The sequence below is a fragment of the Poecilia formosa genome, unplaced genomic scaffold (genome assembly GCF_000485575.1).
Source record: "Poecilia formosa unplaced genomic scaffold, Poecilia_formosa-5.1.2 Scaffold120, whole genome shotgun sequence".
NCBI lineage: Eukaryota > Metazoa > Chordata > Actinopteri > Cyprinodontiformes > Poeciliidae > Poecilia > Poecilia formosa.
This window is the reverse complement of record NW_006800059.1, coordinates 822,066-846,896: the sequence shown is the minus strand read 5'-3', so window position 1 is coordinate 846,896 and position 24,831 is coordinate 822,066. Positions and strand designations below refer to the sequence as shown.

Here is a 24,831-nt window from a genome sequence, read left to right as displayed (position 1 = left end):
CAGATCCCAGGAACAACATCAGACATCTCAGTCCAGAAATGTGCAGTTCTAGGCACAGCCAAGATACTGCGCAGAACCCTCAAGCTCCCAGGCCTCTGGTAGAGGATCTTAGGTTAGAGGATGAAAGAGACCACCCGCGGAGGGTGAGAAGGGAATTTTTTTTTTTATATATATTAGCACATGCTGTACCTTTTACTACTTCTAATGTTGCTTTGCAGTGTGCTTACAGGAAAACACAAGTCTATTATTTGGCCCTTTTTCTGCAGCAGGCCACTGTGCATGGGCAGAGGTAACACACTGCCCACTGCTGGACAGCATCAAGCTCTCCATTTGTAGTTAATGAAGGTCAGAATAGAAGAGAAGGAGGTGGAGAACAACAGCTGTAGATTTTAAAGAAAAGACTGAAGTAAATTTCCGAAAAACGCCAACTTTACTTCTGTTATTTGAGTCCTTCTTGCTCTACCTTATAAGATATTTTCTGTGTTCCAACTACTGACTGAAAGTTTATTAATATTACAATGTTTGTAGCTCTGTTTTCATTCTTTTTGTTACACACAGCAAGCGCTGAATGATCGATGAAGTAACCTACTTTTGCTTCAAGCTCTGACTGCAGCGCCTCCTCTTAACTGGACAAACTGAACAGAAACTAGTCACCAGACTCAACCAAATCCTGAGCCAGCTCACTGTTTTCTGTTAGTGCCCCATGAGAAGCCGCGATGAGATCACGCATCACCAAACTAACAGGGGCTACAGCAGCCTCCTGGCCAACTGAATCCAAAATGTCACCGAGAAACTTCGCTTGTTTCAAGATCCGGATGCGAAACAAAAGACAAGCCAAGCCGATGTTGTCAAAAACTGGAAGCTGCCTTGTGCAGCCCAGCCTGGATGCTGGTTGCTGGATGCTGAGGCAGCTTCACAAGGGGATATAACAGGATACTGCAGCACAAGAGAACCGTGTGCACAGAAAACTTGCCCAGGAGCATCAGGGAGTCCCGCACTGAGCTTCTCCCTCCCCTTTCCCTCTGCCTCACTGTCTCACTCCACTTCAAGTCTTTGCAATGAAAACAAATAAAAAATATAGATAAAAAGGTAAGTAGAAATGTCTCATTTTGTAAAGAATACTAATCACTGAAGATCAAGATCAGCATTTTTTTTTAAAAGCCATCTGTGTCTCTCCACTACAGACCCATAAAAAGTGAAAAGACTGCAGGTTAAGAAGCAACCGCAGCAGCTTACCTTCTGTGCAGGATGTTCCCCCTGACAATGAGATGTTCCCTTTCTCCGCAGACTCCGAGACACTTTGAGATAGAGAGAAAAAGAATGAGTCTCCTCTTACTTTCTCGTACTTCCAGTTTCAGACCAAATGCAAATCTGACAGAGCCCAGAACACACACCTTTACACTGACAACTCCACCACATAAACCCTCACAACCCTGCAAATGCACCCCAAGACTGAAGTACCACAATTTGATGAAGATTTGCTCAGTGTGGGGGGGAGGGATGAAAACTACACACACTCACACACTGCAGTTTTTTTTTTCTTTTTTTCGTCCTCTTGCCCACTCTCCCGCTCGCTTTTATCCAGCTATCTTTACCCTGCGCTGCCTCCTGATTGGGTACACGGCTTTTCAGTAACATAAGCTCTCTTTTTTAATTGGAAGGGAGCCAGTAATGTGGTGCAGCAGAAACCCTCCCGCCCAACTCATCCTGTTTTTTTTTTTTTTTTTTTTTTTTTTTTTTTTTTCCCTTCCCTCCTTCCTAAGTGCCTGTGGAGAAGAATGCTGAGCTCGGCAATTTCCTACGCGTCGACCAAAGAATACAACGGGAATGGAGGACAGAGGGAAGTGGGAGTAGGAGGAGGAAGAAAAGGGATGGGGTGTGTGCCAGTGGTGATGGAAGGTGGGGGGGGGAGAGAACATTTGAGGCAGATTATTATGCTGCAGCGGGACAAGCAGGCAGGCAGGGGAACAAAGACGAGGAGGGGACTCAGGTGTGGTGAGAGATGGGTTTGGATGCACTGGCTGGTTCTGCCCGTCGCAGCAGCGTGACAGCAGGTCAGATGAAAGCAGCAGATTTCTCTGCACTCACTGCAGCGCAGCTAGGTGGCTCTGCTGCAGTGTGAGTCTGACAGCCAGGCAGCAATGGGGGGATGGGAAGGGAGGAGGAGGAAGAAGGAGGAGGAGGAGAGCTACGGATGGCTGCAGTGATGCCGAAGTACAGCCTTCCAGGATGTCTTTGACTTGAAGGAGGGGGGGCAAAAAAAGAGGGGCCATCCAGCCACAGAGCTCACTGTGGTTAATGCATTCACCTTATGAATTATTGAAAGCGTCCCAAAGGAGAATGGGAGGTCTGGCGGTTCAGACCGCCTCTCTGCTGCCGCTGCTAAGGTTCCTGATTATTGCAAACACCCGTACATGTCCTCAGCTGGTACCTTAAAAACAGCGTGCCCTAAAATAAAATATAATAAAATAAAATGTCTCCTCAGTCTACTTTTATTTCATGATGCACTGAAAGATTTCCTGCTCAGCAAATGTGTGAGATTGATTTTGTGGTGTCAGATTTCTTCCTCCTCCTCTTTTATATTTTTTTTTTGTTTTTTTGTTTTTGAAACCACTCACATCTGGTCTATTGTGTCCCAGCTGCACTTAAGCACAATACCCGAGCAGATCAATAATGGACCATACAATACCTCGACCATCTGCACGGGCCACAATGAGCACACCACAAGTTATATTTGATGAGCCTGCTCAGCCAACACCATCATGGCAGATGAGAGAATAGCAAAAGGAAATCTGATGAGTGGGACTAAAGGTTCAAATGCAAGACATGTAGAGCATTTTTAATGTGGAAGATGTTTTTTTTAGCATATAATATTTTATAAAAGTCTGCCATTGCATTTTCTTTCATGTGAAGGAGAAAATATACATGACTTAAAATTTGTCTATGGATGAAATCAACACTCCTTTAACAAGTCAGACTCTTGGTAATTGAGCTAGGTAGATTTTAAGGACATAGTCATAAGCTTGCTTTAATTTGGGTTAAAGCTGAAGGATCACATAAAATCAGAATACAGTTAAACTTATGCTACCTTCAAGATGAAATAATGTTGCTTTTATTTTCCTGAAACATAGTATTGATATAACAAGTCAGAAATTATAGAGGGACACAAGATGTATGGTTATTATAGTGGGCAGGGATGACCTGTTCCTTGTTGCAGCAGAGCTGGAGAAGCTTTGAACTGAATATGCTCTCTTGTTTATTCTATATGTTGTACAGAAAATGTTAGGTGTCATGTATTATGTTGAGAGTCCTCTGCAGCACTTTTATCTGAGGAATATGAGTTTCAAAGCAGTTCTCGGCAGGGAGGCTGTCTTTTTTTTTTTCCACTTAGCTTGACTCGTTTCAGCCAGAGGCAAAAGTACCACAATGAAGACTCAGTTTCCTGCCATTGATTCATAGACGATGCAAAACTTATTGCAAACACTGATGCTGCACTCTGTCACGATTCGCATCCCCTGTTCTATCCCAAAGATCTAAGTCTAAAGGGAAAAAAAGGATCAAATTTGGTATCAAGCTACAAACAGTGGTCCAAAAGGAACGTTAGGCAGGTAAAATACAATGGTTATGCCTACTTTTTTTTTGACAAAAACATTTATTGTGAAACTACAAAATTCTTGAAGATTTAGCTTTCCTGTGAATCTGTAAACCAAAACTGTGAAACGGTTTGCTGACTGTGGAGATTTTTAAAATGAACCTGAAAACTCTTATTGTTCCAATGTTTTTACCAAGATTTTATTTCTTGTTTTTATACTTTCTATATCTGTGATTTATGTTGTGCAGTATATTGTGACTTTTATGTCTTTGAAAATCGCTTTATATATAAACTTTGCTCACTATTTGGTTAAGACCACGATTTCTGAGGATTACCTTCACATTATTTCAAAGGATGACCTTTACCTGTTCACAGACACCATCCTCTGGTGTCTCTTTGTTACAGACACCAGAGGATGGTGTCTGTAACAAAGTTATTGGAATAAATTCTACAATTTCCTTGCATTTCTTAGTTTTGCCACAAAAATTAATTACCAAGATTTGTTACCAAACAAGACCCAGGAATTGAACTGAACAGCCTATAATATAAATCTGTTTGGTTTGGAACCAAGAAGCCTCCTGCCAACTGGCATGTTGGTCGGCAGGCCATGATAGGGGTTTGATATCATGTTACAGCAGGTACTTCTATAAAATTTCCTCTTCAGCAGGAGGCAACAGGACCTCTAAGTATTTTGACCCAAAAATACCAATTTTGCTTTCATTGCGTCATTTCTCTTCATTCCAGTAAGTTTGGCAAATTGTAACCTTTTTTAATTCAATTCAGTTTCTTTATAAACTGCTAATTCACAACACATAAGGCAATTTACAAAAAAAGTCATTTAAATTCAATCATATAAGCATTCCAATTGATTCTACTTATCATATAGTGCATCAAGTTAAATTTATTATTCAAATCAGTTAAAAAAAATAAGTGAAATATGCAGATTGCATATGTCATTGATTGGTAGCATTCACATCACCTGAATGTCTGTGCTTCTTTATATGTTACCCCCTCTTCAATTACCTTTTTTTTTCTGGAACGACCGGTTTCATCCAAATTTTCAGGGGAATCCTGTGTAACCAGCATGTTCACTGGCCGCCTTCTTTCTTAGATTAGGGCCACCTGCTGGTTCACAAGATGAATGACCTCACTGACTGAACTCTACAATGGAAAAATCATTACACCCAAGTCCAGTCCTCGAGAGCCACCATCCTGCAACTTTCAGATGCATCCCTGCTTCAACACACCTGAATCAAATGAATGGCTCGTTATCAGGCCTTTGTAGAGCTGATCCCGGTCTGTTGGAGTAAGGATACTTCTAAAACTTGCAGGATGGTGGCTCTCGAGGACTGGACTTGGCCACCAATCAGTTCTCAGAATCGGCACCATTTACATCACATCATCACTCGGTTACAAATTGTAGTAAATAAACTGCCATGTAGAAATATATTTTCTACAAAAATAGAGCTTGATGTGCTTAATGACGTCGGACTGCTATTACCGGACACAACTGGAGCTCTATGCATTGTCATAGTAAATTCACAGTAAAACAGATGTAAAGAAATTAAAAAAAATAATAAAAAAAAACTTGTAGATCTGCTAAAATAAAAGATTTATTAGAACATAAATGTGAAGGCGATGGTTGGATTTCTGGGTGCTCTGACACACAGAAATCTACATTACTTATAAACTGGGTTACAATTTTACAACAAAGTTAGATAAAAAGTGTTTTGACTGACGTGGCAGCAAGGTCATTGATGACGCGCTTCACTACCGAGTCGTTTGTGCAACAGCAAAAAGACTGAAGCCATTCCTTCATGCGTTTATCAAAGGGAAATATGAATTACTCTGTATAGTCGAGCAAAATTCTCTCATCTAATTTAACGAGAAAAAAAAAGTTACATTTTGGGTTTGTTTGGCTATTCAGATAACTCATTTGCCACATTTTAAAACATACTGAAGAAAACATTCTGTAAGCCATTGTTTCATTCTTAACAGCTGGGGAACAAGGCAGGTTATAAAAGCATCAGATGAAAAACATATAGAATAAAAGAAGCTGTGTGTAGTTGTAAGCGACAAACTGACACTTATTTTAGGATCAAGAGCTTTCCAAACAGTATAATTTCAAAATGCTTTCAAAAAAGCCCTACTGGAGGTGTGTGTTCTAAAGCCAGTACAGTGGTGTGTTTTCTAAAGCCAGTACAGTGGTGTGTTAAACACCTCTTCTGTTAAATATTGAGCTGTTGATAAAAACCTAAATTCACACAAGAGGGAGCCCTGCTGTAATCAGAGAGCAGAAAACTACCAATTGGAATTTTCTATTAACAGAGCTGCTGAAGAGCTCCGTGTCATTTCTTTGCATGAGCCCTTTGCAGTGAAACCGATTTGTTAGAAAATGCATTTTATTTGCAATATAATGATTACATAACTGCTTTTCCACTAGAAAAACTCTTGACTTCATGCTGCGGGAATAATGGAGAAAAATGCATACAGTGAACCCTGCCAATAATAATTATAAAAACCATGAATCATCGCATATTTTCCTTCATCACTGTGGTCTCTGCTTTCTTGGGCAGACTGTACACGGTTATGGTGATATCCGTCTCTTTAAAGACCTGCTCCAGGATCTGTGACACCTTTGACCACTGCAGTCGGTCCAGGCCACAACCAATTCTGAGGGGGAGACACGAGACAAACATGATGTTTAATCATTCCCACTAAAGAAGAAGAATTAAGGGAAATTACTGAGTAAAATAAAACAAAGAAAAACAGTATTTCTCCACAGTAGCTCCTACAAACCGAGGTATTGATATCCTTTTGACACCATTCTGTAAGCAATGAGTCTTCATGTCTTCCAGACTCCTCCTCAGGCTGTCATATGTGGGTTTCTGGCTGGCTTTTTTCTTTGTTATCTGAGGCACATAATAGGAAAGACGCAGTTATGAGATTGAACAATAAAAACTTTCATTATAATAATTGACCACAGTATGTTTACCAGATAATAGATGAAACGTCGATCATGAGTCAGGACAGCACACTGCCCTGGCACCTTCTCTATTCGGACATGCATAGAAAAATACAAAATATTATGATTTAGTACCCAATGTTGGAACCAGACATTTGAATAAACTTTACAAGGATAAAACTTTTTCTCCTGAAATTCTTCCCCAAACAAAGGCTTATTAATTACTAGTCTGACTCACTCTGCTCCTTTAACGTCAACACTTCACCGAACCTCTTCCTGAACGTGACTGCTATCCCTGCTCCCATGCGGATGTCCTCACTGATGCAGTGGGCCAAAGATTCGTCCCGTGGGCAGGAAAACAGGTCGCCGGTGGCATACTTCAATGTCCAGCTGTCTTCTGAAAGCTAGCCACGAGGGGGCGGCGTTAAACAACAACAACTGAAACAATGTGCTCTGACGCACTTACGATTGCTAAATCGTCCAACTTTCATCATTACCTGGATTTTATAAGTGGATGATGGCGCTCGGCTATTAGAAGACACTGAAGACATTGTGTTTAGATCCTGTTTGTTGACTGGATTCAGAAGTAAAATCCGTGAACACCTCTGCCTAAGTAAACACGCAACGCTACGGAGGACTATACGCATGTGCTTCCGACCTTAAGACTAGTTTGATAGTTTTCTTCCAAGTCTTAAAGTGTCTCGTTTAAGTAGCAAAACCTTTAAAGCCGTTCGGAGTTTAAAAACTACACACACAATTGGCTTATACTTAGCTCCACAGCAGGACCAAAGCGGAGAAACGAAACACAATCTAGACTCTCGCGAGAGGAAAAAACGAGTTTTTGAAAAAGTGAAACGATTCGCACCATTTAAATACCAGCGCAGAAAGCGGCGCGGCCGTGACGGCGGAGTATGCTTTCAATCTCAGCCTTGGATTTTGTGACTGGAGAGGGTTCATTAAGAGTAATAATAACATATAATTGTGCCTAAAAGTATCCCCCGTTCTCCCACCGCAAATAAAGATTTATGGGAAATTTTTAATTGTTCAAATATTGCAATAAGCATTACACACCCACAGCAGGCACACCTCACACAACTAATCAAAGACTTAATTAGTTGCAGCGAGATTAATCAGAACACAGACTTCCTACATCCTCACTTCTTGCTGGGGCATTTGCCAGGTCACTCACACTGACTTTTTTCTTTTTTTTTTTTTTCTAGCAACATTTCTGTTTATCAGCCCAGATCACAATATTCACAATATTTTACTGAAGTTCATGTAAAATAAATAACTTCCCAAGTCAACAAGCCAACTTTCAACTTTTTTTTATTGAACAACTTTTATGCTTAATTCTTGACACAATCAATAGAACACACAGTTACTGCTTTATGGCTGTAAAACAAACCTATAATAAAATGGGTAGCGATTATTTACACTGTTCTTCATTTGCACCAATGCTTCACAGATTGTGCAACTGCTATAAACACATAATCCCTTCAAAAGCAATGGATACATCTAGGTTTTGTGCATATATTTTTATGCCAAAATGCCGTTTTATATACTTGTATGTACAAAATCAACATGGTCACATAATAGGTCAATGTGATCTCCAGTCTTAGAAGTTAGCACTGCGTCTTCGCTCATTGATCCAGTCACCGGGGTTCACGTCCATCTGCAGCATCTTCATCACCCACTTGTCCCTGCGTGCTCCATCGATAAACTCATCCAGCGAGAGCTCACCTGTGTGACAGCAAAATATAGGTTTTCCATTTTTTGATCCAGTTAACAATGAACACAAGCGCAGCTTTAAATGACACCAAAAACACAAACTCTCACCATCTCCATTTTCATCGACCAGCTCAAATATCCGGTCAACCACTTGGTCTGGGGTAAGCAGATTACATTCTTCATCCAGCTCCCCGTGGCAGGCTTTCTTTAGCCGATAAATAGACTGTAAGTGACAGGAAAGGACGTCACCATGACTTCTTGCACATCTATTTTTAAGCAAACATTGAAATGAACACTACTGCACATGTGAAAGTAATTTAATGGAAATATTACCTCCACAATTTCAAGAAGTTCTGTTTTGTCAATGCATCCACTCCCATCTTTGTCGTACATTTTGAATGTCCATTTAAGTTTATGTTCCAATTTGCCTCGAAGAACTAAGTTTAAAGCTGCTACGTATTCCAGAAAATCTATGGTGTTGTCCTGTGAAATCAGAGAGAGTTCAAATGTAAAAAAAATAAAAAAAAAAATGAGATGAAATCCTAAAGAGGCAACATTGTTGCTATGCAAAATGTCAAACAAGATACATTTATTCAGAATGTCTGGAGACATTTAAGGTGACAAAATCATATTTAAAAAAAAATAGGAAAAAAATTAAAGAATACAGAGTAACAATTAAAGTGCGACCCACTTTTGAGTTTGTTTGAGCTTTTCAACTACACTTGAATTGCTGTTATTGCTGTTAAACACATGCAGTGTCATCCAACCACATAAATTATTTGATTCATTTCATGTGCACAACATTTTAAAGTTATTTTCAGAGCAAATAATATCAGAATTGAGGCCCAATGTACTTACACCATTCTTGTCAAAGGCTCGAAACATGTTCTCGATGTAATCTGCGGCCTCCTTGTTGTCGGTGACACCAAAAAAACTCTTGAACTCGTGCATGAATAGTGTTCCACTTGGGCACTCCACGACAAATTTCTTGTACCATTCCTGCAGCTCTGCCACATCAATTTCCTTGTCGGGGTCGTTGTCTTCGCTCAGGCGCTGACCCATGACGGGAAGGTTTTCTGTAACTCTCCCGAAACTCAAATTATTTCTCACATTACAAATAACCAGTTTAAGATTTGTAGCTGCTTTGCTGCCTTCCTTCTCTAGAAATCAAGATCTATAAATTCCAGTTCACATCAACAAAATGGTTTCTGTAGCTTTTTGTTAATCAGCAAAAATGAAAGTAATCAATAAAAAGCATAAAGGTCCATACAAGCAGTACAGTTATTAGCCTCGTTGTTGTGGCAAATCCCTTCTGAAAGTGAGGATGAGACACAGACTGCTATGGGTCACATGGTAAAGGATTAGAAATGAAGACCTGTCGAAATCAATCATGCAATCATGAAGGGATATCCTTCTCAATCACAGTAAACAAAGAAACATCTTAGCATTGTCTGTAAGCCTTGTGGGCTCTACATCCTTAAAATAGGTTCCAGGAATATATTCTATACTATATTTAGTTTAAAATATATTTAAAGTAAATACTTTTGTTTTTTAACAGCAATGTCTGGAAACCACCGTTGACAAACTTGGTCTCTCTTTTAAAGCAATAACTCTACACGTTTACACTATCCTACACTATTTCAATAAGAATTATAGAGAATAATTAGCTAATTTGTCCTTCTTGATACGTTATCCCACTTTTCAAACAAGTTGGTTTTTATCAACTTTTTTTAACTTAATTTGTTGCATTTAACCTGATCATTCAAAACAAATTGCAACAAATAAATTGTGAAACCACATACTTAATTTAATAACTTAATTTGTATAAGTTACAACAGCATTTAATTTCCCTTTGGGTTCAATAATAATAAAAAAATTATTCAAATTTAATTTGTAGTAGAATTTAATAAAAGCCACAAAATGGTGCAAGAAGTAGAATTTAGTGTAGTTGGTCTCAAGTATCCATTTGTAGAGAAACTTCTCGTTTCACACTCAACAGGTTTAAGGACAAAGGCGGCTTAGTGAAATTAATTAATGCTTTACTAAAACATGAGAAGATGAGATGAAAACAAAGAGTCTGGTGTGGCAATTTTAATCCAGTCCCAGAATAGGAAGATCCTGATCCGTCTGATGATTCACTGAGGTCAAGTGTTCAGTTATCCTCGAAAGTCCTAATTACTATTTACATGTCTGCTGTAGTCTATCTACCTAAAGGCCACCATAAATGTGTTGATGTGAGAGCTGCTAAGTGACAAACTCTGTGTCACACCATTGGAAATAACTTACTTTAGTGGAAAAACGACCACACTGTACGTAGGCTAGGTCTGCTCCAGTCCATATATGTGCTGACAGAAGCTATATTGATAATCTTAGCTTAGATGTGTCAAGGCCGTTGGGGAGTCACTGGATGTTATCCGCTTGTGATTAAAATGATTCATACCCTCTGGTCTTACACAACCGATATTTTAAATTAGCCTGTTTGCTTTCTCTCTACCAATCACCTAGCTCATATTCCCAGTGTTCGATCCATGTCTGTACCTGAGGATTGTTAAGTAAACTGGAAAACCTTTAAAACCAACATTTAAAGATTGAGCCTGGGATCAATATTAGCAGAGGGAATGAAAAGTGGTGTATGTTTAAAAGATGTTCTTAAATGGACATGCAGGGTTGACATGCAGTGATCCATTTACCTACAGCATACTCCATACTTAGTTCCTTATAAGATTTTCAAAACTAAATAGATAAATTGTGCTTATAACACACAAAGAAATCTGAAATACCCAAACGTTGACTTACATTGTAGGATGAAAAATCTTGAAAAATAAATATTTTAAACTATGCCACAGTTATCTGGATCTTCACATTCTTCCAGATTTATCCGGTATCTGTGGATTACATGTATTTTATTAATACCTACTTTACTTTTTTTAAGCTAACCGAAGTGCCTTGGAACTTTTAGTAATTAATTCATGCATTCCTGTTTACCTGGGGTTTAAATTTGAAGTGATACATGAAGTGAGGTCTAGTTCTCTGACCGACTCTTTAAAATGGAAAAGACATAAGAACATATCCTTCTACTAAACCATGCGAGTTGTTTTTATTACAGTCGCTTTCTTGCTAATCTATCATTCTGTATCCTACCCTGCTTTAAATTTCTCCACTTTATCCTCAACCTATCAGAGACCATTTTTTTCATGAATGGTCTCAAGCAAACTTCTCAGGTCTTCACAGCACTGCTGTATTTATTACTAAGCTAAAAGAAGTAGACTTATTACTATTCATGCAAGATCTGAAGGGAACTGCTGGAACTTAATTTTATTTACAAGTATTTGTGTGAAGAAGGTTTAAAACATGCACCCCAAACTTTTCAGATTTTCTTCAGTAATAGTTTGCATCTATCACTAAAGATCTCAAAAACATTGAATGTGGTTGGAACAAAATGTGGTAAAATTCAAGAGTTGTAAGGACACTGGGGGGGGGGGAAATTTCATGGGCTTGGTGCACATCATTACCATGATCAATTGTTTAGGGTGATGCATCACCTAATGATCAATCATCATTAGGTGATAGAGGACAAATGTAAACAAAAGGAAAATTTTGCAGCCATTTCCAGAATTCCCTCTCATTATTCTAAATGCGTGACATGTTGATTTGTAAGAAAAACAAGATGCCAAACCAATCCCAATTTCAGCTTTTATTGCTTTCTGTGAATACTCTCACACAAGCTCAAGCCTTCGGTTTCCAGCAGTCAGTTTTACAAAGAATGTGGACATGTATTACAAGACTACAAAAGCTTCTTTACAGATAAGTATTGTAGAAATCTCAATTATCAAAAAAAGACAGCTGTATGACTATGGTGTGACACAAAGAAAATAAAAGTACCTTGGATTTTGTTCCAGAGTTTGAATTGAAAATGACTACCCTTACAGCAAACCAAATTGCTCAGACAAAAGGGCTCACAAGTGGCAACTTGTTGTATTGGCGTCATACGGACAGGGAGCAAAACATTTCTCCAGCTTTCAAGAGTTTGAAGTGCACGATCACAGAAAATATACTTGCGACATGTGCTTTATTCAAAATAAAAGCAGACATGTATGATATTTTGGTTAAAGGTGTTCTCAATCATCTCTGAACAGCATTAATACAAAAGAAAAAGAAAGAAAAGAAACCTGAAACTACTGTGCTTGGCCTAAAACAACTTTCTCAAATGGTTCTCCTTGGAAATAAACACCAAATAACTAATGGAATTACTGAATACATTATCTACATTAAATTAGATGTTCAAATATAAAAATTAAGAAAGAAAAAAAGGTTAGAAAAAGGTTTTGTATACTGAAAAAGGCAGTCTTCGTTATGTCGTTAAATCATCTTCCAGTTTAAAGATCTGGTGACCAGTGGCCGTGAGAAGCTGAAACAGAAGAGGACATCAAGATCCTTCTGAGAAGTCTCCAAGTCCACATGCCTCTTGGTCCTGAAGCCTAATGGTCCACAGTGCTACAGATATACCCTTGGGGTTGTATCATACAGTGTAGAAAACAAGTCAGTTGGCATTCCCGCCTTTCAAGCTAGTTGCCTTCTCCCAGTTCTAAAGTTGTCTCTGCGCTGTCCGAAGTTTCAGCACCACCCTCTGTTGGCAGCTCAGGGGAATTACTGCAAGACGCTTTTTCGCTGGGTAAGCCCTCTGCATCGCTGCTGCTGCTGCTGCTGCTGCTGCTGCTGCTGCTGCTGCTGCTGCTGCTGCTGCTGCTGCTGCTGCTGCTGCTGCACAAAGCACTGTCCTGTTCGGAGGTTGAATGTGTCTCTGATGGAGTCGCTTGCTCCGACTGATCCACAGAGATGTTGCTCTGAACACTGGCGGCAGCACCAGCATCGTTCGACTCCCCTTCCCTCTCAGGTGGTTCAGACGGTGTGCTGCTTTCCCCTAAGAAGAGAGAAGATGTCACTTTTTAGTGATAGAATATAGTAAATATTCACAATTATTACGAAGAAATTGAACTGCAGTTAAATCGAAAATGCTTAGATTTATTCCATTTTATGCAAGAGGAGATTGTCAAAGGGATTACATCCTTCATTTGCTTAACAAGATGAAATACAAATTTAAAATCATTCAAAAAGTGTTTTATAATTAAATTTAAAGGGGAAATTCAAATTCTAACTAGATTTATTACAAATGTTGGGGTACTTTTAAAGTATTTAGTTCTGCCAGTTTTGAATATTTTGGCTTGCAGCTACTGAAAATGTGAAAATAAACTTTCTTTAGAAATAACAGCAGTACATCATAAAGATATTTCCATACAGAAATGTCAGCTTAGTGGAAACTATATCCACCTACTGTATTACAATGAATGCATAATACAGAAAGTAGAGGTTTTCCTTCCGCTTGAATTACTGCATCAATGTTGCTGAGGTGTTAGGACAGCCAAAGCTGCTTTAATAGCAGCCTTTATTGTTGGTTCTGATATTTCTCAACTTGGCCTTTGCTTCACAAGGGCGTGGAAATATCAGCTGATTGTTTAAAGTACCTTCCAGTTCAATTTCCATTATTATGCTTGGAAAGAGCCCTCTAAATCTATACAGAATAGGAATTTGGCTTTTAAATTGAATTACTGTAATAAACTTTTTGATGAGATTCTAATTTATTGGAGATGCATCTGTACATGAACCAGCTAAATGTTTATGTCCACCAATATATTAGTCATACTTGTGCTCTAAAAAATAATATTTGTGGACTGTGAAGTAGCATATTTTTAATGTGTCTTAAACAAACAACACAATCCTGCTGTTAAGTGTTCTTAAGTACAAGTTAGCCTAAGTAAGGATGAACTCACACCTACCATGACTGTCTGATTTACAGGGCGTGTCATGATATGTTTCACTGCTGCACTCTTGACCACAAGTGTCTTCCTCTGACTCTGGTGTGTCTGATGAACTCTCTGGTTCTTTATGACAAGATGACTCATTTTCTTCTCTTTCCTTTTCGTCATCATATTCACCAGTCTTCCGTTTCTTGGCCTCCTGTTTGTCACAATCAGATTCTTCGTCTTCTTCTCGATGTTTGTGCTTTATTCCATGTTTTGGTTTCGCCTCGTCTTCTGAAGGTGGTGTTTCACTGCCACAAACAATAAATCGGTCAGTAATGTTCATAGTTTTTGGCTTTTATAAGACATAGTCTTAACTTAGCAAAATTTTATTACTAATGTGAGGACCTGGCTTTACACAGTCTCCTCACAGTGAATATATATAGTCTTTTCCATACTCGCTTACTGGTATCCCTAGTAAATGTTATTAAAATATTATTGTTTTGCAAAGATGATTTCACACTGAATTCTGAAATATTCAATCTTTAATCTCTGTACATTTTTACTCATCAGAAGTAAGGATCAAATGTTATGAAAAAAGTGTTATTACATACTTTCACACCTTACAATTTCTCCAAAAAAAGCATAACTGAAGCATTTTATTGCACAACTTCCTATTTCTTTGGGATAAAATCCAAAATGGCATGTAGAAGCCCTTTTTTGTCTTTGCTATTTTTCAAAGTGGAGAAAAAAGGAACATGGTGTCTATCTTATAAAGATGTATCTTTATAAGATAGAAAATGGCTGTTCATCAGAAACATTTGATGAGCAGCCATTATTACAGAGACACAAGATTGAATCAACTATTTCAAAACAGACAAGACTAAGACTGAGCAAGGTGAAACTCGGAATGAAAAAGTGTAAAGCACCTCATGTTTTACATGAGCGTCTGTGATGAATTGCTTAAAACAATTATCTCTTAGTTTTCCTTTCTAAACTCTTCTTTATACACATCTTTATTACGAATACCAGTAAACGTGGAGGATGCTGTACTACACGTTGACTCATAATTTACCTGGAATGATGCTCCTCTGTTTCAGTGATTCCATCTGGGTCTTTACTGGCTGGACACTCTGGGAGCCCGTTGGTGGAAAGTGAAGACGACGACAGCTTTGGTCTGTTGAGTGTTTTTGACAAACTTGGCCCATTCACATTTCGACTGCTGAAGAAGACCACAACAAACAGATTAATATCTACACATTCAGGAGTCTGTTTTGGGTTTTTTTCTTAAAAGAAATATCAGCTATTTAACTCAGCAATTAGCCCCACCTTTCTGAATATAGAGATGAGTTTCCAAGAAACATCACTCCATTCATTCTATTGATAGTCGATGTCCCATTTTTCCTTTTAAGGAAGTAAGAATTTTTTTTTGTTATCAATTTCACATTAATATTTGTAGCTGTTACAACTAACTTGACAGCTGATTTACTTACTCTGATGTGGGATGCAGATAGCTTACCACCATTACATTCTGCAGTAAACAAAAGAAAAGAAAAATTCAGTTCAAAGCATCAGACTGCACATTTATATCCATTACATAGCACCAAATGTGCGGAGTTTAGGCCTTAAAATGTTGACTGTATCTCACCTTTTCCAAACCTCTGAGAAACTTGTCTGTACCCGTGTAATTACGCTTGGGATCTGTAAGCAGCTCACACAGCCGCTGAATGGTGAATGGGATCCTGAAAAGGTTATCAGAGACATAAGTAATAGTGATAAGTAGACGTCTCGCTCCCAGCATCAGAACTGGAAAGTTTGTAATTTGATTCTTTTGCCCATGCTCATGCTTCACTCACCCATTATAACCATCCACTATCTTTAAGATCCTTTTCTTCATTTCTTCAAAGGGAATATATTCCACATTGGGATTGTGAGAGTCTCTCTCCTCTGGTGTTGAAGCATGAAAATCCTCCATCACTTTATCCAGCTTAAATAAAAAGTATGTTTTGAACTGTGACCAAGGGATCCTAAAGGGGATACGTAATAAAAAAAAAAGTACAGATAATAAGTAGCTATATATGTTCAGGTCTACAATGTGTGCACAGTTATTAGGTAAGTCTTATTGGATTGGTTTTATAAATCACCATCTACCGTGCTCTTGACTAATCCGAAATGTTAGTAAACCTTAAAACATGAATTTTTAAGAAAGCAAAAATGATGTTTGGGCTTTGTTAGAAGAATATCTATATTTGTACAATCATTACCGTGCAGAATTCAACTACATGAAAAACACATTTTCTCCATCTCTTTTTATTTTCATTGCTCAAGTGCTTAAGTGAATGAACAACTCAAAAATGTCTAATAAAGATTTCTGACATTTAACAAAAGTGAAACCTGTGGCTAAACAAGTCACATTTCTTTTCAATAACTATTACAAGCCTTCCATTCATGAAGTGTGTCAGCATCTTGATCTCTTGACAGTCAACTTTTTGTGCACCAAGAACTACAACCACTTCAATTTCTTTTTCTGGCCCATGTTGCCTAAAAAAAAAGAAACTGCCTAATAATGATGCATACCTTAATACATGGTGTTGATCTACTTCGGCCACACATTCATTACACAGATAAACATCATATGCTATATTTAAGACCATTAAGAATTCATGTTCATATGCCTTGAAGTTAGAAAACTAAGTCTAAAAATGATCCTACGGTCAAAATACTCACTTGTCTATGCCTAACAATTGTGAACACAGTGTAATTGAAAACATAAAGACTTTATGCCACTTGTGTCAGATTTGCAAGTTCCTACTTACATTGGTTGTCCTGTTTTGGCGACATGACACAGGAATTGCTCTAGAGCAGGACAGGTCTCCTTCTTGCCTCTTTTCTCAAAATCTGTAAATCACAGTGAGTAAAAAGGGTACAACTATTTATTATTGTTATTAAAATTCATTCAACTGTATAACATGAGCACATCAGAAGATACAGGAAATGAATCTAAAAGACAGCTATTATAAATGTATATCAAAATCTTAAAATAGCATCAAAAAGTGCCTTTAAAACACACAGTGATATATTTCAGTTGTCCATTTCTGTTCATTGTTTTACTTACAGCTGATGAAAACCTTCTATTTAGTTTCTCAGAAACTATTATGAGACCAATAAAAAAAATGTAGCCTGGAAATTAGATTTATTCTTCGGGGTTTTCATTTGCTGTTAGGCATAATCACTAAAAAATAACAAACATATATTACCAAGAAATATTTACATGAGTTTTCCTTTTAGGTCTGAATAACTAAAATACATCAACTTTATTGACAGTCAAAAAGCAGCCCGTCAAACCACAACTGCCACACATAACACAAAATGGTATTAGGTTAAAAATTTCAACTGCTCTTTTCTTTAGTTATGAAATAGGAAAATATAAATAGCTGGGAGGAAAACACAAATAGTTAGATATTGAAATAACCACATTACTTTCAAATCAAAGTTAGCAGTTTATTGCTAGCAGTGTGTTCCTGAGCTAGCTGTTTACATAACCGTCTCGGATGGTACATAAACGGGTTAAAAGTGTGGAATGTGACGGACTTGTTCCTACCAAAAGGTACATGTAAAGCAGCCAAGCCAAACTAATGATAACACCTCATTGCCTAACAATATTCTTAACACATTTTTCATAAAAAGCTGCATTTCGTAGGGTAACGTGCGTTACGTAGTTAGCAAATAATACCGATTTATCGTGGGGGAAAAACACTTAACTTAAACGTTTTAAAAAACGAATTATTATTTTTTTCATAAATGTAAACATTGCCTTGAAACGCTTCCAATATTGCGTCGATATCCATTGCTGTGTCCAGTCCTCAGGCAGGAAATGCTTGTTGGTTAGCAGAACAGCTAGCAGGTAGCAATCCAACAAAGCTGCTTGGCAGTGCAGAACTGCGCATGTCTGCAATTACGTTTGCACTTTTGAGGAAGAGAGATGGACATCAACAAAGGTCTTTATGCAACTTGGTGTTAAAAATAAATCCGCGTAGTTCAAGAACATCTCGATCCAATAACGCGAATAGCTATATTTGCATTTTCAGGCATGTCGTGACTTTGGCAATAGAAGTTTCGAGATCTATCTGGTGTTTTGTGGGCTGGCGGTTATAGAGCGTTTTTCTCTGCTAACTGGGGATTCGACCAATGACTCATCAGCTGGTCTGGGATAAATTTACCCAGGGAATCTATATATATGTATAAACAACCATAACTCCGAAGAAACGCCTGCGTGGGAATCCTGCTCTATGATAGTTCTCCACTAAAAAGTTCGTCGGTTTTCATGGTTAATAATGGCAGTGCCATTAGCTGCTTTACAACTGAGCTCACCACCAAGCCTGGAGAAAAACATTCATATCAACGACAGAGATTTGGGAAAAATTTCACACAACACTGAAAATGACATCCTGCCATTACATTCACCCTGGACTTTCTGGCTTGATAGGTAAGAAAGAATTTATTTTCTCCAAACTGCTTTGTTATAAAACTGTTGTCGGCGACAAGTGAGCGAACTCTTTCGAATTGATTGACTCTTAAAGGAATAAAAGAAAAACAGACCTAGAATTTCTCTTTGTTATCCATTTGTTATTATAAGATTGTTGGAAAAGGTGGAAAAACTTGTTTTTCTTAAAATAATAATAATTAAAAAAAAACATTTTTATATAATATACAACTGTGGGAAATTACAAATATTTTTTATAAGTTAAACAAAATAACATTACAAGAAAAACTGTAATTTGAAACTATTAGTAACTCAAAAATAAATCCAAAGTAGAAATCAGGTCAGTGTCCGCTTTCATAAGCACGGCATATTGTTCTCAGCTTGCTGAGTCATTGCTGGTGTCTCTGTTCCATTTCAATTTTACCAACAAAGCTTTTGTGGGTCAAGTTCTTATTAACTGTCAAGTGGGGGGGAAAAATAAAAGTCACCCTTTTATGTATAATGTTATATAATCAGAACAGTTTTGATTTCAAGCAACATGCTCTATGTGTACATGTTAGTGGAGCATAGGGGAGACCGTGTTAAAATGGGGTCAGTCCTGTTTACTGGCTTGTCAGTCATCTGACTCCCTCCTACCCTACCGCTGCTCTAATTTATCTGCACAGAGGGCAGCCATGGTATATCTGATACAAAAAAAAATTACAAAAAAAAGTAAACATGTTCACATTTAAAATAAAATATACTTACAGACATTTGATTTGTCTTTGTTTGGCAAGATCTCTACCAGGTACAACAGCAGCTGAGTGCGAGTCAAACCTGAAGAAAATCTACACAGTGGAGACTGTTCAGGTAAGATGCGAGGCTATTTTTAGTATGTTTCGGTCACAATTTAATCATGTATGGAAAAGAAAAATAAGTCTGATTCAGAGTTTTAGTTATTTGTTGTAATAATAAAAGTGTCATAAGGCCAGTCAGTCATATTTGTTCTGACTGTTGTTGATGTCAAACATTAACCCGCTTTCTCTTTTCCCCTTGAAAACGTAACAGAACTTTTGGCGAGTTTACAACAACATCCCGAGTGTTTCCAGCTTGCCTTTGAGATGTAGCTATCATCTGATGAGGGGAGAAAGGAAGCCACTCTGGTGAGTTCTGCTGGCACGGTCAAATTAGATAACCGTTAGAGAAGACATCAGGTGACCAGACTAGGATACCTACGAGCTATTAGGCTATGCTGTGTGTCAACGCTCCTTAATATGTTGGACATTACTTTGAGTGAAGAAGTATTTTAAGTATCTGTGATGGAGTGAGCTTCATCAGATTGCAGGAAGCTTGAACAGAATACAGACAAGTTTCTCTATGTTATCCTTTCAAACTTTCAACGTTGTCTGCCACTGAACATGTTGGATTTGGAACAGCTGCCAGCCTTTTGGAAATCTTAAGGGTTGAGACAAGGACCTATACAGTTAAGATCAAAATTATTCATACCACTGGCCAATTTAGATTTAAAATTACTTCCTTTCACCCAAGAAGTTTGTTTCAGATAGGAAATGAGACACGCATCACTTGACAGTTGACAAAAACCAGAGGCCGGGATATGGGAAAATAAAAAAAATGATCGGTGCGCTTGTATTTTTATCATGCTTGCCAATATGAATATTTGCTCATGTTCCTTCTGGTTTGCATACAGGGAAGAAGAAAGCAATGCTAAAGGCGGGGTTTGGAAAATGAAAGTACCCAAAGAGTGTACTGTAAGTGAAATGGCACTCTTCTGTACTTAACATGCAAGTTGATTTCTCTGTTTGCTAAATCTTTCCTCATATTTACAGTCTTCTGTGTGGAAGGAGTTACTATTGGCCACAATTGGAGAACAGTTCAGCGATTATTGTGCTTCAGGTAAATGTCTGAATAAATAAATTCAATGCTGAAATAAACTGGCTTAAAGTTTGATTTGAAATGGTGAGCTATCGCAGTGGCAGTGTATCGAACAGATTCTAAATACCATTTATTTAATAACAACCTCTAGTCATTTATGTACTATAAATGCACCTGAAGCCTGTTAAGATATACTTTTCTTTTCTGCGTTATTAAAAGTGTTGCAGAACATTAATTTGCAATCAATTACTTCCTTTTCAATATAATGTGACACTGGAGACCTAATAGGGAAATGCATGAAAACAAGCCATTTTTGAAAATGGATAAGTCAATAAGTTATTACGAGAACATGGCTAATCTCATAAAACTGCATGCATCTACAATCAGAACATTTCTGATGACCCCTAAGACAACTGTAAGAATTATGCAGGGTCGATGACCTAAGTTTGTTTTCCAACATGGACGGGAAGAAAGACGTGAGCTAACTGTAATTTTTCAGTGACATATTATGCTACAATAAAATCTAAATTTATTTTAGAAATTTTAGCACATCTCTCCCATGGGAACCAATAAATGTGAAGGGTGATGTAGATCCTTAGAGATGAAGCTGCGTCCTAACTGAATAAAAAAAACAAAAAAACTCTTCCGGGCTTTTAAGACATGCTTAGAGACAAAACATCTACTCAGTTTTATGACTCTCCATTGGTAAATTAAGTCAGCTTCATTTATCCAGCAAAACTCAAAACATGCTGTGTAATATTTACCTAAACTTAGAGTATAAGCAGTATCAATCCAAATACAAAGACTTGGGGAACTCCGTGTCTGGTATTTGGACAGATTGTATTTGTATGAAAAACTGTGATCAATCATGTTTTAACTGGGGTACTGCTCTTACATAAAAAAGTGGATATTGTTAATGTCTTTATTGCACCATGAGCAGTCTATCTCATTGTATGTTTCTATGTGTACAGGAGACGAGGTAGTTGGGGTCAGCATCAGCGTACGGGACAGAGAAGACGTCGTTCAGGTCTGGAATGGGAACGCTTCCTGTGCCGACGAGTCAAACATCTTGGGAAAGATCTACGAGCTCCTGCCTCAGACACCTTTTAAAGCCGTGTTTTATAAACGTGAGTATCTTCTTTCCATTGAGCATTGTCTTCTGTATGTTTTTCATAGCACACTTTTGAGTACTTTGCTTACCTTCTCCTCTTGCATCTTCTGTTATCTTTAGCACACAAGGAGCACCACGCTTTCGAAGGCGGTCGAACAAGACACTAAACATTTTTGCACATTAGATGTTTTCAGTTGTGCAACAATCTTCTCTGCTGATAAAGTTATTACAGACTACTCAGGTAGACTACAAATTGCTATAGTTCCTCTTAAGTACCTCAATTTAGCCCAAGTGTTTTCAATCAGTAGAAATTCATTTCATCTGAGCATCACTGACATTTGCAAAAAAAAAAAAATAAAAAATACAGTTATACGGAGTGGTTTAGTTTTATGGTATCTTCGAATGTATTTCTGTTTTTATTGCACTGTAAAGTTTTATAAACGCAAAATAGATCTGTTAGTTTTAGATAATCTCTGACATCCAATCTGCCGTTAATCTAGCATAGACCTTTTTGATGTAATTAATGACAGGTACTGCTGATTTGTATTAAATAAATGATCTAAGATTATACAACGACATAATACATAGGTGATATGTTCTACAAAATTTCTTTTTGAGTTATATTTAGGAAAATGTTACATGCACTACAGATGAAAATCCTTTGTACCATATAGCATTTCATCTTCCTCGTGTTGGATTTTTGTGCGAAGGAACTTGCCATTCTTAGAATACGTAGCAAAACTCTAAACATGCTGTGTAATGTTTACCTAAACTTTACACACAGTAATCTCCATGCACAAAACACCTTGATTACATTCTGGGAAATATATGCAATTACGTTTAACTAGTAGAATGTTCTTTGTTGTGGTTGCCATTTTTGCTCTAAATTAAGCACCTTGTTTAATTTTTTTCTATCTGTGTGCAAGACATCTGATAATCTGATAATTATGAGACATTGTGATACTGGAGACCAAATACACTTCGGTTTTGTGTCACATTTTGATGAAATGAGAAGTTTCTCTGCTTGTTTTGCTTTTTTTTTTCTAATAGATGAAAATGTTGTTGTCAAAGGGGTTTTTAATTGACTTTTGTTCGGATTAAAATTCTAACTGGTCCTTGGAGAAAAAAAAACGAGAAACTTGATCAGATAACTGTCACAGGAGTTGTTTATATCTTATGTTACTGGCCTTAGGCGTATAAAGTAAAATGAAAATATCAAAGATTGTTGGTTACTTCAACATGAAATCTCCTGCAGTTTCTGTGATATTCATGTGTGGGTTTCATTCCAAGTAGTATAACTAACACTGCATCAGGTACAGCAAATGTAATTTGTTTCTGCAGAGCCGCTTAGCCATTAAGACTAAGGCAGTGCTGTCTTCACTTCTCGTATTAAAACATGTATCAACAAGAAAAATCATTTTAATACAACACATTTAATCAAACTTAACGTCATTTTGTCTTTGTTAGTAATTCCTGTGCTCATTCAAATGGACACTGTTGTTAAGAATAATAATGTTCTTGTCCTGCACTTATATACTGCTGACAGACGACTTCAGATCAAAGATCTTGTAACTGATTGTTGATCTCAAATTGTGCCTTGTTTATTGATTGTTTATGATGTTAAAGTTCTCCCTGTTTGTGGTTTAATTGTGCACCTATTCATGTTTCACTGTTAGATTTCCATGTGTTGGAAATGGAAACAATAAAGATTTTCTGAACTTTTAATCATTATTGTTTGGAATATTGTGTGAAAAGTTATATAAAATATTACATTTGGGATGTTTCCTTTTCAAACTTGTGGGTTGGGGGCTAAAAATAAAAACAAGGGCATTTTCACTGAGATGGAAGAAATATTTTTATATTTATGTACTTGCTATTTCCAATAGTAAAATAATACTGCATTTTAAACAGCATCTGTCTTGATAATGTCTCCCTCTTGTGGTCACATTTTTGAACTTGTGGATAATAAGCATAATAACCATTAATTGCAGAGAAGGATACAATATATATTATTTACCGGGTCACCTAAAAATAGATCAATTAGATGAGCATTTAGTTTTTTTTTTATAATTCTATTTTAGTAAATTAATTCAAAGAGTGAAATGCATATCACTGTTATGCACAATCATAAATTCTGTGAATTTTGATGATAATGGCTCAGGGTAAATGATGCCTAAAATGCAGGTCTCTGGAAATCATAACATTGCTTAAGACCAAAACAAAAAAGGATTTGTTGGACAGAAATTATGCATGTCGGGGTAATGTCAAATGCTATTGACTTCTCAGCAGTCCAATGATGCCTACTCAAAAAGGGTAAGCCACAAAAAGTATCTTGTAAATAAAAAATTATAATAATAAAAAAAAGCTGGTTGTTCACATTATGTATCAAAATGTATTAATGGAAAATTTTGTGGAAGAACAAAAATATGGTTGAACAAAGTTCACAAGCAACTAGTATAACTAGTGAAGCCTCAAGGGGATTGTGAAACAGCCCATTACAGAGTTTGGGGGTGTTACCACACACAGATGTGTCAAGGTCATGGCCTATAACTGTTTGTATTTGCTTGGCTTTGTTAGCTTGATGCAGAGATAAAGTCGGAAGAATCTTATCAGGAGGAAGAAAAAAGGATTCCGTTGTTGCTCAGTGGTGCAAAAATGAAAGTAAATTTAGTCTTTCTTTGAAGATCAGTGTTGCAGACTATGGAGGATCAGTGAAGAGAAAGGAACCCATGTTGCATGAAGTCCAATGTGAAGTTTCCACAATCAGTAATATAGGTATCACCTCATCGCCTCATGTTGATCCATTGCTGTTTTCTTTATTTTTATTTTTTCCAAGTTCAAAATTAGTGCAGTGATCTACTAGAAAGATTTAGTTCACTTTTCTGACAAGATTTGTGGAGATGCTCGTTCATTTTCCAGCAGGACTTGAAACCTTCTCACACAACCATTATTTGCTTTAATGGTTATGGCTTGGTTAGGCTGGCAAACTGACCAAAATACCATAAAGAAGCTGACCATTATTGTCAAGAGATTAATTAAGGACTAGACTCAACAATGTAGATGAGTTGAATGCCACTTTATTCAACTTTGGCTTCCTTACCCCACCAGTGCCACAAGCAAACTCTATGCCAGGCCACATTGATACAGTAATTTATGCAAAACCACATAAACAAAAGATGTTGATAAAGGAAAACAAACAAAAGAAAACAATTTGCATCAGTGATTCACGTGCTTGGGTCTGTTATTACACTCATGTGTTGGTTTTACAAGTTCAAAACTGCT

The 24,831-nt window shown here is 37.3% G+C and overlaps 5 protein-coding genes across 13 annotated transcripts in view; 1 reads left to right on the top strand and 4 right to left on the bottom strand.

The window, feature by feature from the left end:
- LOC103144025 (synaptotagmin-2-like) overlaps positions 1-1,803 on the bottom strand; it is a 62,294-nt gene extending 60,491 nt beyond the window's left edge. For 3 of the 4 annotated variants that reach the window (XM_007560786.2, XM_007560790.2, XM_007560787.2), the window contains exons 1-2: positions 1,395-1,515; positions 1,237-1,298 (exon numbers count right to left, since the gene is read on the bottom strand). The gene's annotated coding sequence lies outside the window, so the exon portion shown is untranslated. The other variant, XM_016675701.1, reaches the window with a different exon arrangement.
- Positions 1,804-5,188: 3,385 nt separating this feature from the next.
- oard1 (O-acyl-ADP-ribose deacylase 1) lies at positions 5,189-7,412 on the bottom strand. Its single transcript, XM_007560785.2, has 5 exons — positions 7,055-7,412; positions 6,796-6,961; positions 6,588-6,646; positions 6,392-6,504; positions 5,189-6,265 (listed from the first exon to the last, which is right to left on the bottom strand). The coding sequence occupies exons 1-5, from the start codon at positions 7,202-7,204 to the stop codon at positions 6,121-6,123; spliced, it is 633 nt and encodes a 210-aa protein (XP_007560847.1). The 5' UTR covers positions 7,205-7,412; the 3' UTR covers positions 5,189-6,120.
- Positions 7,413-7,865: 453 nt separating this feature from the next.
- On the bottom strand, positions 7,866-9,611 carry guca1b (guanylate cyclase activator 1B). The gene is made up of 4 exons (XM_007560784.2): positions 9,144-9,611; positions 8,619-8,768; positions 8,394-8,508; positions 7,866-8,297 (listed from the first exon to the last, which is right to left on the bottom strand). Exons 1-4 carry the CDS (start codon positions 9,345-9,347, stop codon positions 8,173-8,175), a joined length of 594 nt encoding a protein of 197 aa, XP_007560846.1. The 5' UTR covers positions 9,348-9,611; the 3' UTR covers positions 7,866-8,172.
- A 2,353-nt stretch (positions 9,612-11,964) lies between these two features.
- Positions 11,965-21,731, bottom strand: LOC103144021 (serine/threonine-protein phosphatase 4 regulatory subunit 2-A-like). 6 transcript variants are annotated; one of them, XM_016675738.1, is made up of 10 exons: positions 21,639-21,731; positions 16,900-16,981; positions 15,940-16,110; positions 15,732-15,825; positions 15,577-15,614; positions 15,413-15,487; positions 15,159-15,305; positions 14,120-14,394; positions 13,045-13,206; positions 11,965-12,986 (listed from the first exon to the last, which is right to left on the bottom strand). In XM_016675738.1, the coding sequence occupies exons 1-10, from the start codon at positions 21,718-21,720 to the stop codon at positions 12,871-12,873; spliced, it is 1,242 nt and encodes a 413-aa protein (XP_016531224.1). In that variant the 5' UTR covers positions 21,721-21,731; the 3' UTR covers positions 11,965-12,870. The 6 variants fall into 6 exon arrangements, with proteins under 6 accessions (XP_016531224.1, XP_016531225.1, XP_007560840.1 ...); XM_016675739.1 differs by having other exon boundaries at positions 11,965-12,983; XM_007560778.1 differs by having other exon boundaries at positions 11,965-13,206.
- On the top strand, positions 18,077-23,274 carry LOC103144022 (eukaryotic translation initiation factor 4E type 3). Its single transcript, XM_007560783.2, has 7 exons — positions 18,077-18,569; positions 19,343-19,415; positions 19,614-19,708; positions 20,254-20,314; positions 20,393-20,459; positions 21,410-21,565; positions 21,670-23,274. Exons 1-7 carry the CDS (start codon positions 18,418-18,420, stop codon positions 21,714-21,716), a joined length of 651 nt encoding a protein of 216 aa, XP_007560845.1. The 5' UTR covers positions 18,077-18,417; the 3' UTR covers positions 21,717-23,274.
- Positions 23,275-24,831: the final 1,557 nt, after the last annotated feature.

Coding starts and splice junctions, on each gene's coding strand:
- LOC103144022 (XM_007560783.2), top strand. CDS start 18,418: ATGGCAGTGCCATTAGCTGCTTTACAACTGAGCTCACCACCAAGCCTG. Junction 19,709..20,253: donor GGAGAAAGGAAGCCACTCTG/GTGAGTTCTGCT, acceptor GTTTGCATACAG/GGAAGAAGAAAGCAATGCTA. Junction 20,315..20,392: donor AAGTACCCAAAGAGTGTACT/GTAAGTGAAATG, acceptor TCATATTTACAG/TCTTCTGTGTGGAAGGAGTT.
- oard1 (XM_007560785.2), bottom strand. CDS start 7,204: ATGCGTATAGTCCTCCGTAGCGTTGCGTGTTTACTTAGGCAGAGGTGT. Junction 6,505..6,587: donor GACGTTTCATCTATTATCTG/GTAAACATACTG, acceptor TATGTGCCTCAG/ATAACAAAGAAAAAAGCCAG. Junction 6,266..6,391: donor AAAAGGATATCAATACCTCG/GTTTGTAGGAGC, acceptor TCTCCCCCTCAG/AATTGGTTGTGGCCTGGACC.
- LOC103144021 (XM_007560778.1), bottom strand. CDS start 21,720: ATGTTTAGTGTCTTGTTCGACCGCCTTCGAAAGCGTGGTGCTCCTTGT. Junction 15,826..15,939: donor ATAGTGGATGGTTATAATGG/GTGAGTGAAGCA, acceptor TAACCTTTTCAG/GATCCCATTCACCATTCAGC. Junction 15,615..15,731: donor TTCTCAGAGGTTTGGAAAAG/GTGAGATACAGT, acceptor TGTTTACTGCAG/AATGTAATGGTGGTAAGCTA.
- guca1b (XM_007560784.2), bottom strand. CDS start 9,347: ATGGGTCAGCGCCTGAGCGAAGACAACGACCCCGACAAGGAAATTGAT. Junction 8,769..9,143: donor GAGCCTTTGACAAGAATGGT/GTAAGTACATTG, acceptor CTGATTTCACAG/GACAACACCATAGATTTTCT. Junction 8,509..8,618: donor AACTTCTTGAAATTGTGGAG/GTAATATTTCCA, acceptor TGTCACTTACAG/TCTATTTATCGGCTAAAGAA.